Here is a 13,011-nt window from a genome sequence, read left to right as displayed (position 1 = left end):
TTGTGTTACTAATCTGTTTTTTATGGTACTGTTTTTGAATAGTTGGGTTAGTTTTTTTCTTTTATGTAAAGACAGATGCAGAAAACAAGTTAAGCAGTTCTGCTTTCTGTCTGTTGCTCATAAAATAAAATAAAAAATATTTATTATACAGAAAATCAAATAATAAATAATAAAATAAAGAAGAATAAATTATTTTTAGGGCTAGAGTTTTTAAAATAAATATATACAATGTAAATAAATCTTAGGGTTAACGCTAAACCCTAACACTGATTCAAGGCTAAAACATTTCTTATATCTACAGAATTAAGCAAGATTTATTCCATGTGCTGGGATTTCTTTCTTCCCTGAAATTCTAGTGAGTCAATTCTGAAGCTATGGAAGGGTATTAAATTGCATATGTTTATTGCCTCGGTCTAATTTCTCAGAATTCTGCCTCTAGTTAATATATTAACTTCTTATTCAAGAAAAGAAGGAATTGGAATATCTAAGTTATGTTTAAAGACCAAATATATCTCTGTGTGACAGCCGACACATTTCCCTCTTGAAATGTACTGAAACTCAGGTGCTAGTTGTGGCTTTACATATGACTTGATAGTTCATAAGACTTGGTAAATTAAACAAACAAGAGTGTTCTGTAAGTCAGTTCTTAACTAGAGCAATTATTATGCTAATTGCAATGACTTGATGAATCTCATAAATAATGAAACTGGTCACATATTACATCCTAGTGGTTAAATAATGTGTAAAAACATATTCACTAGAACTAGTTATATTTATTTAATCTCAGTGTCATCCTTAAAACAGTTCCTACCGAGGTGTTTAGAGTTGGATTTAGTCCAAATAGAAGGGATCAATTCCTGATGTAATGTAAACAAATTAATATAGTGGTACCTTGATACTCAACTGCTTTGAAATTCATAGAAATTGCTATATTTTTAATGTGCTCATAAATGATCTGGAAATGAGGGAGCATAAGGTAATCGTATTTGATGATGGCATCAAATAATTTAGAATGAGAATGAGAATAGAATAGAATAGAATAGAATAGAATAGAATAGGAGAAGAGAGGAGACGAGGTGAGATGAGATGAGATGAGATGAGATGAGATAAAATGAGACAAGAAAGCTGGAAGGGACCTTGGAGATCTTCTAGTCTAGTGTCCTACTCAAGCAGGAGACCATATACAATTTCAGACAGTCTCTTCTTAAAATCTCTCACAACTGATGAAGCACCAACAACTTCTGAAGACAAGCTGTTCCACTGCTTAATTATTATCATTGTTAGGAAGTTTCTCCTTAATTCCAGGAGAATTCCATTTCTTTGATTAGTTTCCATCATTATTTTTTGTCTTGCTCTCTGGTGCTTTGCAAAATAAGTTGACCCCTTCTTTTTGTGGCACCCTCTCAAATATTGGAATACTGCTATCGTGCCACTTGTAGTCTTTCTTTTCTCTAGACTAGCCATATTCAATTCCTGCAACTGTTCTTAATATGTTTTAATCTCCAGGACTTTAATCGTTTTAGTTGGTCTTCTTTGCACTTTTTTTTTTCAAAGTCCCAACATCTTTTTTGTGGTAGATACTGGATGCAGTATTCCAGATGTGGTCCTACTAAGGTTTTATAAAGTGGTACTAATACTTCACATTATTTCAATTCTATGCTTCTGTTTGTACAACCAAGGATTATATTAGTTTGTTTGGCTGCTGCCACACACTGCTAGCTCATATTTAAGTGATCATCCACTAGGACTCCAAGGTCCCTCTCACAGTTAACTGTTTTTGAGCCAGGTTTCACCTAACATGTACTTGAACCTCTGGTTTCTCCTGCCTAAATGTAAAACTTTGCATTTCTCCACATTAAATTCCATTTTGTTGAATAGTGCCATTGTTCAAATCTGCCAAGATCCTTTTGGATCCTGAGCTTGTCTTCTGGGGTGTTGCCTATTTCTGCCAGCTTAGTGTCATCTTCAAATGTGATAAGTTTCCCTTCTAGTCTCTCATTTCAATCATTTATGGAAATATTGAAAAATATGGGGTCTAAGATGGAATCTTGTGGTACCCCATGGCTTACTTTCCTCCATATAGATGTAGTACCATTAAGGATTACCCCTTGAGTATATTTTGTTAGCCAGTTACAAATCCAATTGAGAATGTTGATGTGTTCCAAAGAATCTCTCGTAATACATATTATATCTCTTGTATTACATATTATAAATATGTATTAAAATATTTAGACAATGAAACTAAATGGCATAACAAATCGCTTAAAATTGCTATCACAAGGTGGTCATCATGGCATCATATGGAGGGTATTAGTTCAGAAGGGTATTAGACAAATTCATTAATGGTAAATCTACTGGAAACTGCTTCTAATTGAAGTATAAATAACAGAGGAGCAGGCTTCTTGAAATCAGTTGCAGAGAAAATTGAGTGCAAGGCTAGGTAGAAGAGAACAAATAGTAGAGTTTCAGGTCAATCCAAATAAATATAACAGTAATAACAGCATTCCCAAACACAGTGATATAGTAAAACAAATGATACAATTAAATAAATATTTACTTCAGTGTCTAAAAAGCAAAACAATTCAGCTTATCAACATTGACTCTGAATTGAGATTGAAAGCAAGAACTGTTTATTTCAAGCCACTGTCAATAGTGGCTTGAAATATAGTCAAATCCATCTCTCTCTCTGATCAATAATCTATTTTGCATTTGCTGTAGAAAAAATATGCATGTGGAAGAATAGTTTGTTTGTATTCATTATTACAATTTACTATAATTTGAGGCAATTCTATCCTATTTACTTTGACATGCTAAAACAGAAAAATAACCAAGCATTATTTGCATGTTTTTAACATTTTTGTTTTCAGAAACTTATAAGGTTGACTCAGCCTTCCATCCTTCCACTGTGAGTAAAATGAGAACCCAAATTGTTGGGGGCAATATGCTGATTCTGTAAACCTCTTAAAAAGGGCTGTGAAGCGGTATATAAGTCTAAGTGGTATTGCTATAAAAGAAAACCTCTTTCATTCACATGTAATTACTTTTCATAAACTATTACTACTATTATTTTTCATAAACTATTAATTTGATATTCCTTTCTCTTTACTTACTATGGTCTGATACTTGTGACCAAATTTTTATTTTTAGAGCTAATGCATTATTTTTACAATGTGCTTGATTTTTCAGGTCATTTCACAGCAATGGTTTGGAAGAACACAAAAAAGATGGGAGTTGGAAAAGCAGCTGCAAGTGATGGCTCCACATTTGTAGTGGCTAGATATGAACCTGCTGGCAACATTGTAAACTCTGGGCAATATGAACAAAATGTTTTTCCACCAAAAAAATAATAATCTATATGAAAAGGAGATTGTTTTCAATAGGTTATAAAAAGAAAATTGGGAGTTCACCTGATTATGTTGGATAAATCACTGTTGAATGGTACTTTAGTCTTTTAATGATTATTTCAAGAAATGTTTAATAGTAGTTCTGCCTACAAAATTAATTTTTGTACAGAACCATTCCTGAAACACAATGAAAGATATAGTGAAAACACTGAAAGACAATGACAAAAGCCAACATATGGAACATACATATCAAGAAATGTAAGAGCAAAATATATTAAAATAACAGTATAAAAATTATAATATTTTGATATTAAAATTCGCAAATATGTTTTAGAGTGTTTATATAATTTCATATTTCTACAAAATCCCTTCTCTAAAATATATTTGCAAACTTTAATATCCAATTATCATATTTTAATACTGTTATTTCAATATATTATATTTTCAAGGATTTCTAAAAAGAGGAAAGACTGATTTTATTTGCCTACAAATACTATTCATCCCCACAGGGATTGATTGTGTGGCAACAGTTTTAAATATGCTAGTCTGAATGCATATGAAAAATAGCAAATGTCCTAACATAAATTGCATGAAACTATTTATCTGGTGCATCCATCCAGTGTTTGTAGATAAGCATGGACTGGCATAGTAGGTGGTAGGCATTCAGAAAATATAACTATTTTCACAGAGCATAGAACCGTTGGACTCTCGTCTGACTTGTTTTTGCTTTTATATAAAATGCAAGGACAGATTAAATGAATAGTCTCATTTCTCAATCTGGAAGTTTACTGAAGCTTACAGAATTACTATTTATCTCACCCTCTTTTTATATTGCAAAGACTTTGTATCAGTGCAGTATATGGAGAGTGTGAGGCTCCTATTAGGGACAGCTGACAAGACTGAGAAATCAGTTGGTAGTGTCTGCACCATCTGAATAATGCAGTTGATGCTACCATTGCCACAATAGTCATGGCTTTTGCTTAGAAGTCACACTTTTAAAAGAAATTTTTAAAAAGACTTTAAAAGGTTGAAAAATTTAAACTCTCCTAGTTAGGATAAACAGATGTTAAAATGAATATATTACCCATGACAATTTTTTTAAAATTTGAAATGCAACCAATTTTATTCCCATATAAAACTTTTCAAGACTGGAAAAAACATTCAATAGATTTATATGGAATGGGAGAAAACCTGAAATAAATTTTAAGATTTTACAAGATGGACCCAATTAGCAAAACAAAGCTCAGGATCATATTGGTTGGAAACATATGAAAAAGCCCTTCGTGTAGTGGATAGATGGATAGATGAATGCTCTAATGGATAGACAGTGCTCTAGTGGATAGACAATGGCTAAAATGATGATGGTGATGGTGATGATGATATTCTTCCATTCAGTCCTGTCTTGTTTTTGGAGACTGCTTGAACAAGCCCTGCAATTTTCTTGGCAAAATTTATCAGAAAGTAGCTTGCCATTGATTCCTTCTTAAGGTTGAGAAAAAGTGACTGGTCCAGAGCTCTAAATGGCATGGGTCCAGACTATTTGAGGAGCCATCTCACTCCAATAAGACTAACCTGCCCCACCTATTCCAGTGGAAGGTGCCCATTGGCCAAGAAATTCCAGCTAGCAATGTCAAAGGGAAGAGCCTTTTCTACTGTGGCCCCAGCCCTATGAATCATTCTACGATCAGAAGCGAGAACTGTTCCAACTCTTCAAGCATTTCAGAAGGGTATTAAAACCTGATTTTTGCCAGTTGCTATATAAGGTGTTCATTGCTGGAAGTGGTTGACAGAATAAGAAGAAATCTCATCCCAATGTTGTTTGTTTACTTGGTTTTAGTTTTTATATAATGTTTACATTTTTTAATTGTTTCTATACTTTTTTAAAAAAAATTGTAAGCCACCCAGAGTCACCTTATCATTGAGAGGGGAAAAGTATAAATACAACAAACAAACAAATAAAAAATAAACAAATAAATAATCACAAATAATAGGACTTTGTGTCCAAGGCTGGGCTAGAACTCATCTCCTGATTTCTAGCCTGATGTGTTAACTACTGCACCAAACTGGTTGTCTAAACTGGCTGTCTAATATTGTATAATATAGTATACATATTACTTATCACAGATAACAGAATTGAGAAAATGACCAAATCATAGAATATCAGTTTCTCTCAGACCTAAGCCCAAAGACAACACCATGGAATCCAATAAAGTTGATAACCGCATTACTAGGCTTAGAGATTTTATAAGCTCAAGTGACTTCCCAAGCACCAACTCATAAGGAGAGATCTCCATATCATTCATAGATCTAGTCTACAAGGGGAACAAGGCTACAGGCTGGATTTGGGGGCATTGATAAATGCTTCTCCTGACAAAGTTTATCATGTAGTGTTTTTAGCATCCTGTTAACTCACTGGGCTTCCCTAATGGCAGCAGGTTGTAAGGGGTATGTCAGTTTTGGGTGTCACACAAGACTTTTAGAATGTGTGAAATGATCTGAAAAACAAAACGTTTTCTTCAATCCATGTCCAATGTGCTAGATATCCCAAATCATGGCCTAATATCCTTTAGGAGGTAGTGAGCAGTTTCAATGGTTGTAGCATGTCAGCAAGAAACTCACTATTATCAGTGAAACTCACTGTTATCCAGTGAGTTGATCTCCACACAGAAGAATGTACTGGAAGCCACAAACTTCTCCAAATCTTAGAGCAGAGGTGTAACTGTCTCTCCTTACCAATGAGCGCAAAAAAATAATAAAAATCTACAAAATCCTAAATAGGCACAGAATTGCACCCACCAGAAAAAGTGTGGATGGAGAAAAGACTGTACTTAAAGAGAATAATTTATTTGGATGCAAAATTTTTACTCTGGTGAGCTCAGGTGAATGATATGACTGTCTGCATTCTTTGTTGGGGAGAGAGGAGCCCTTCCCTTTGTTACGCCAAAGAGAGAGGTGACAAATCACACCAACTCCATATTTACTCTTTCTTTTGCTTTATCAACTGCAAAGTTATGACTATAAATGTTTTTTTTTAAATTCAGTATAACGTCAAAGTTTTTTCTAATATTAAGAGATGCATACTTTTGAAATCAATTGAATGCAATTTGTGCACAAAGGTTTTTTTCCTCGAACCATAAATGCAGATTTTAATCACTGAATTTATATGAATGAACTAAATATGAATTTCTATATACTGAATGATCTGAATAAACCGAATGATCATTTCCAGAGTCTGGCTGCTACAGAACCTCTGACTGTTGCAAGGCAAGGCTTTGTTACTACTAAGCATAAAGCAAAACTGCAAATTTAAGTAAGGCTGCAAGTGTATTAGAATAGCTAAACTGTGATTTATGAGGACTGTAGAACTCTGCTCTAAGCTGGCCATAAGATACCACAGTTTCTGTTTTTCTGCAATTATTACTCTACCCTAGAAATAATACACCCAGTTTCTATTTCTCTACAATTATGATTCTACCCTGTGAGTGATAAAACTGTAAAGACTGCAACATTTTAATGGAAAGAACCTCTTCAGTATTATTGCAAAGTACTGTTTTTTTAAAAGTAATTGTTTATATTAACTACAAGCTGATATTTCCTTTTCTTCCATTCTAGCTGAGATTGTAAGTATTTTTCTTTTCATTGTTTTATTCATTTGTCAGTCCTTTATACATCTGTGGATTACAACCTATACCTAGTTTAATGCATTTAAATTCTACGTCCACATTAATCACAAGCAGAACTAAAAGACTAACATTTAAAAAGAAAATTTTAGTTTAATTATTTTGCAAAAGAATATTTTAATTCTTTTGGACTTTTTGAAAATGAAGTATTTAATTTTATATCAGAAGGGACATTATCAAGCAATCTAGTGACAGCAGGAAAAATAGCCTGGACTCTCCCCCTGTTCCTCTCCCCCAAAGGCTGTTGTATAGTTGGTGTATAGGAGATTCACTTCAGGGAGGAACAGAACCAGCATTTTGTAGATTGGACAAGGAGCAAAAATCAAAGATGTGACAGAGAGCCTTCCTAAAATAATCACACTCACAGATGTTTATCCCTTTCTTTTCTTCCATGTGGGGACAAGTATGACAATGAACCTAAAAACAATATAAAGAGACTATACATGAAAGCCAGAGAGTTATAGATGGTGTTTCTTTTTTTCTTTTTATATGTTTTTATTAAGTTTCTAATTTTCAACATAAAACATCATAGTTTCAACAACATTCTTGACATCTATACACATTCTTATAAGTATCTTAACACATTGTATTTATATTTATCTAATATTAATAACTTTAACTATAATCATTATTTCTATATTCTTACATAATTTACATTTTACATTCTTAAGGTTTCTTACAATTAAGTTTCTTGTCTTAATTTTTTTGTTCTGTTTGCTAACCAATCATACCATTTATTCCAGATTAGGTAATAATCACAGTCATCTCTTCTTTCAATTTCAACGTTAACATATTCATTTTGGCACTTTCTGTTACTTTTTGTAATATCAGTTCTTCTTTAGGAACATTAGGAGTTTTCCATACCTGTGCAAAAGCTATTCTGTCGACTGTTGTGATATGTAACAATAAATATTTTATTTCTTTTGGTATTCTATCTTTAATAATTCCTAAAAGGAAGGTTTCTGGTCTGAGCTCGATCTGATAACCAGTAATCTCTTGAAGCCAGTTTTTAATTTGAATCCAGAATGTCCTAGTCTCAGGGCATAGTCAAATAGGTGGTGTTTTCATCTGTAGTTCCAACAAAAGATCAACCAATGAGGGAATAAAGATTTTTAAGAAATAAAACACTGGCTTAAGGGATGGTGCCATTGAAATAACTTGAGGTTCACTGGTCTACAATGAAATAACTTGAGGTTCACTGGTCTACATTACCTACATGAGATGCTTTTGTCAGGTAATGGGCTGCACCTCACAAGAAAACGACTAGGTCAGCTTATCCAAAAGGCTAAGGCTAAAACTGAGCAGGAGGGGGATCTAATCCCAACCATAAACCCCAAGACAACCAAACAAGGAGACAGGTAGTGGTGGAAAGGAAGGAAAAGTCAGATATAAATGAGATGTAGGAAGCATACCCAGGGTCAGCCATAAAGGACTCAATGCTCAAAATGCTCAAAATTGAGGAACAAAGGTGACCTTGAAGTACTAATACATGAGGATAGATATGATATAATGGTAATTACCAAATTTTATGGGATGAAATTCACAACAGGAATGTAAAGTGGAAAGGATACAAAAAAGTTCAAAAGAAACAGATTTAACAAATATGTGGGGGAATTCCATTACATGTAAGAAATGCATAAAACCAAGGATGAAAGACTCCTTGAATATATATGGCTTAATATAAAAGGGGAAAAAAAGAATAACATTACCATCGTTATATTCTACAGGCTACTCAAGCAAGCAAAAAAAAAAAAAGATGAACATTTTGTTAATCAGAATCTTTGCAGGAAACATACCACAATAGTAATGAAGGACTTCAATTGCCCTGACATCAACAGGGAGACAAACTCTGCATCAAGTGGGGGATCAAATAAGTGCCTGACAAACCCAACTGACAAGCCCAACTTTGTCAGCCAAAAAGTAGAGGCGGAAACTAAAGATGAAATGATATAGGGGGTTGAAATTGTGAGAACTTTAACAGATGTAACAGATAATCAGAGTTGTAAGGGACCTTGTAGGTCATCTAGTCCAAACCCCCGCCCAAGTGGGAGACCCTACACCATTTCTGACAGATGGCAGTCCAATCTCTTCTTGAAAGTTTCAAGTGATGGCACTCCCACAACTTCCAAGGGCAAGCTGTTCCATTGGTTGATTATTCTCACTGTCAGAAAGTTTCTCCTTATTTCCAGGTTAAATCTCTCCTTATTCATTTTCCATCCATTATTCCTTGTCTGGCCTACAGGCGCTTTAGAAAATAGCTTGATCCCTTCCTCCCTGTGGCAGCCCCTCAAATTTTGGAAGACCGCTATCAGGTCTCCCCTGGTCCTTCTCTTTACTAGATTAGCTAAGCCCAGTTCCTGCAACTGTTCATTGTATGTTTTAGCCTCCAGTCCCCTAATCATCCTGGTTGCTCTTCTCTATACTTTTTCTAGAGTCTCAACATCTTTTTTATAATGTGGTGAACAAAACTGGATGCAGTACTCTAGGTGTGGTCTTACTAAGGCTTTATAGAGTTGTATTAGTACTTCCCTTGATCTTGATTGTATCCCTCTGTTAATACAATTTAGGATTACATTAGCTTTTTTGGCTGCTGTTGCACACTGCTGGCTCATATATAGCTGGTTGTCCACTAAGGCTCCAAGATCCCTCTCACAGTTAATGCTATTGAGCCTGGTTTCACCCAGTCTATATGTGTACCTCTGGTTTTTCTTGCCTAGGTTAGGACTTTACTTTTCTCTACATTGAATTTCATTTTGTTAGATATGGCCCAGTGTTCTAGCCTGTCAAGGTCCATCTGGATCTTGAGCCTATCTTCTTGGGTGTTAGCTATTCCTGCCAGCTTAGTATCCTGCAAATTTGGTAAGTTCCCCTTCTATTCCCTCATCTAAGTCATTAATGAAGACATTGAAGAGTATTGGGCCTAAGACGGAACCTTGTAGACTTAGACCCATTAAGGACTACTTGTTGAGTACAGTTTGCCAGCCAGTTGTGAGTCCATCTAGTGGTAGTGCTATCTATTCCACTTTTTTCTAGCTTACTAAGAAGTAAGTTATGGTCTACTTTGTCGAATGCCTTGCTGAAATCTAAATATATTATGTCCACAGTATTTTGCTGGTCTACTAATTTAGTCACTGTGTTGAAGAATGAAATAAGATTGGTTTGGCATGATCTGTTTTTAACAAACCCGTGCGGACTGCTAGTTATTACTGTATTTGTTTCTAGATGTTGGCAGATCTGTTTTTTTATTATCTTTTCCAGTATCTTCCCGGGTATTGATGTTAGGCTGATTGGTCTATAGTTTCCTGGGTCTGTTTTTTTCCCCTCTTTTGAAGATGGGAACCACATCAGCTCTTTTCTAATCCTCTGGTAGTTCCCTGGTGCTCCAGGATTTTTGAAAGATGGTGCAGTGGTTCTGAGATGACCTCTGCCAGCTCCTTTAACACTCTGGGATGTAATCCATCAGGCCCCGGTGATTTGTTTTCATCAAGATCAGACAGGTGTTCTCTTACTATTTTTTTTGCTTATTTTAACTTTTATTTCTGGTCTGTCTTTTACAGTTATGTTTTTGGTAGGTTGAGCTATAGTCTCTTTTTGCGTGAAGACAGATGCAAAGAATGAGTTCTGCTTTCTCTCTGTTGCCTGTTACTTCCTTGCCATCTTCTCTCTTTAGAGGACTGACTGTTTCCTTGATTTTTTTTCTTGTTATTTATATGTTGGAAGAAAGTTTTTTTTATTATCTTTGACTTTTGTTGCAAGTTTTTGTTCATTCTGAGCCTTTGCTATCCTGACGTCGTCTTTGCAGATTCTGGCTATCTGCTGATATTCTGCCTTAGTTGTATGTCCTTCTTTTCATTTTTTGTACTTGTCCTTTTTTTCTTTCAATTTGCCAGAGAGATCTTTGTGCAGCTGTGCTGGTTTCTTCTTGGATTTCTTGTTTTTCTTTCTCAGTGGTATTGTGCTGGTCTGGGCTTCTATGATCATACTTTTTAGAGTTTCCCGAGATTCTTGAGTTGTTTTCCCCTTTAGGATTTTCATCCATGGAATCTTTCCCAAGTTCTCTCTGAGTTTATTGAAATCAGCTCTTTTAAAATCCAAGACTCTGGGGTGATTATGTTCTGTTGCTTGTGTTTGCACAGGTCAGAAGAAGGTCTGAGAGATATCTGCAGATTCCTCACATCTTCGACATAAACAATTTAAACTCCTTTCCTTGAAGCAGTACTATAGAGCATTGTATGCCAAAACAACTAGACATGGGCAGTTTTTTCCCCGCACCATCACTCTGCTGAACACTTAATACTGTCAGTGTTGCCTAATGTCTACTAACCCATGTAGCAGGACTGTACTATTATTTGTTATCCTACTTATTGTCTTCTTTACTATCCTTTTATTGGTATTATTATTATGGTTCATGAATTGAAAGACAAAAAGGGCAAGTATAAAAATGGAAGGAGGGACACATAACTACCATATAACCAGAATTTGCAAAAATGAAGTCAGGAAAGCTAAGGCTCATAATCAACTAAGACTTGCATCATATGTCAATAATAGTAATAAAGAAATATTTCAACATGTAAAAAATATCAGACAAATGGAAAAGAGCTGACATGATTCTTAAATCAGTGGACATAGTATATCTAGATTTCAGTAAAACATTTGATAAAGTAGACCACAACCTACTTCTTGGCAAGCTAGTAAAATGTAGGATCACCACCACCACCACCAGCTAGATTTGTGCCTGGCTGACAAATCATACGCATCATGTAGTTCTCAATGGAGCTATGTCTACTTGGAAGGAAGGAAGCAGTGAGGTACCCCAAGGTTTTGTTTTAGGCCCACTCTTCAATATCTTCATAAACAATCTAGACAAGGAAATTAAACAAGGAACTCATCAAATTTCAAATGACACTAAGCTGGCAGGAATAGCTAAGTTCCCAGAAGACAAGCTCAAGATCCAAAAAGAATTAAATAAAATTAAATAAGATATATCTGACAAGGCAAAAAAGCAAGAATAAGTCTGAAATTGTTGCAAGATTCCAAAAAGAGAGGGAATTTTGGGTGGCCAGACTGGGAGTTGTACTATCAAGCTTTAGTACTTACTTGGATGAAAGAATGGATTAATTTGAGAAATAAAAGGCTATTAATTTTAGATGGACATGATCTCCAGTTGGGTTAGCATGCTTTTCTTCGGTATGGGGAAAAACAAAATATTTCCAAAGACACTATATTAGAAATGTATTAACAGTTTGGGCAAAAATTAATGAACAACACTATTTGAAAATACCAATTTGGCTCTCCACAATGGAGGCATTGATACATCCAAATATTATCAATATGGAAAAATTATAGGATATAGAGATATTTTGAATGAAAAGGGGGAACTTTAAGCAAGAACTAAGTAATCAAGGGATTGATGTAATATGGTGGCCACAAGTGCAGATACAATCTTGATATGAGAAAGATGCCAAAATGTACTGTTTTTATAAAGAACGAACAGAATTAGACCAGATACTAATTGGGAAGGATGAAAAACTTATAAAGAAACTTTATAACCATTTATTAAGTATCAAAATGGAAAGTGAGCAAGTAAAAGAAACAATGATAGTATGGGCTAAGAAGTTTGGATATACAATAGAATTGGATATATGGCCAAAGCTCTGGGATAGGAATGTTAAATGAACTATGTCAACTGCATATAAAGAACATTTGTACAAATGTTTTATATATGGCACATTTCACCAACAAAATTGGCAAAGATGTTTCAGGACATGTCCACTAAATGTTAAAAATGTAATCAGACACCCGGTTTGTATTGTCATATGTGGTAGACATGCCCAAAGGCAAAAAGATGTTGGACAAAAATACATACATAGTTGGAAAAAAATGACAAGGCAACATCTAGATCTGAAACCTGAAATATTTTTGCTGGGTATCTTACCGGAAAAATGTGATAGAGGGAACATATATTTGATCTTACATATATTAATTGC

General features: G+C 34.7%; 1 protein-coding gene across 1 annotated transcript in view; it reads left to right on the top strand.

Annotated features, from left to right (window-relative positions):
* The window catches only part of GLIPR2 (GLI pathogenesis related 2), a 29,909-nt gene extending 21,956 nt beyond the window's left edge, over positions 1-7,953 (top strand). Inside the window, exon 5 of the mRNA XM_026702374.2 lies at positions 3,187-7,953. Within this exon, the coding sequence (XP_026558159.1) occupies positions 3,187-3,347 (161 nt within the window). The 3' untranslated portion in view covers positions 3,348-7,953. The remainder of the gene's footprint in view (positions 1-3,186) is intronic.
* Positions 7,954-13,011: the final 5,058 nt, after the last annotated feature.

This window comes from Pseudonaja textilis, chromosome Z, assembly GCF_049901715.1.
Source record: "Pseudonaja textilis isolate UNSWEBS1 chromosome Z, rPseTex1.2, whole genome shotgun sequence".
Classification (NCBI taxonomy): domain Eukaryota; kingdom Metazoa; phylum Chordata; class Lepidosauria; order Squamata; family Elapidae; genus Pseudonaja; species Pseudonaja textilis.
Note: the sequence above shows the minus strand (reverse complement) of the source record. Positions and strands in the feature narration are given on the sequence as shown.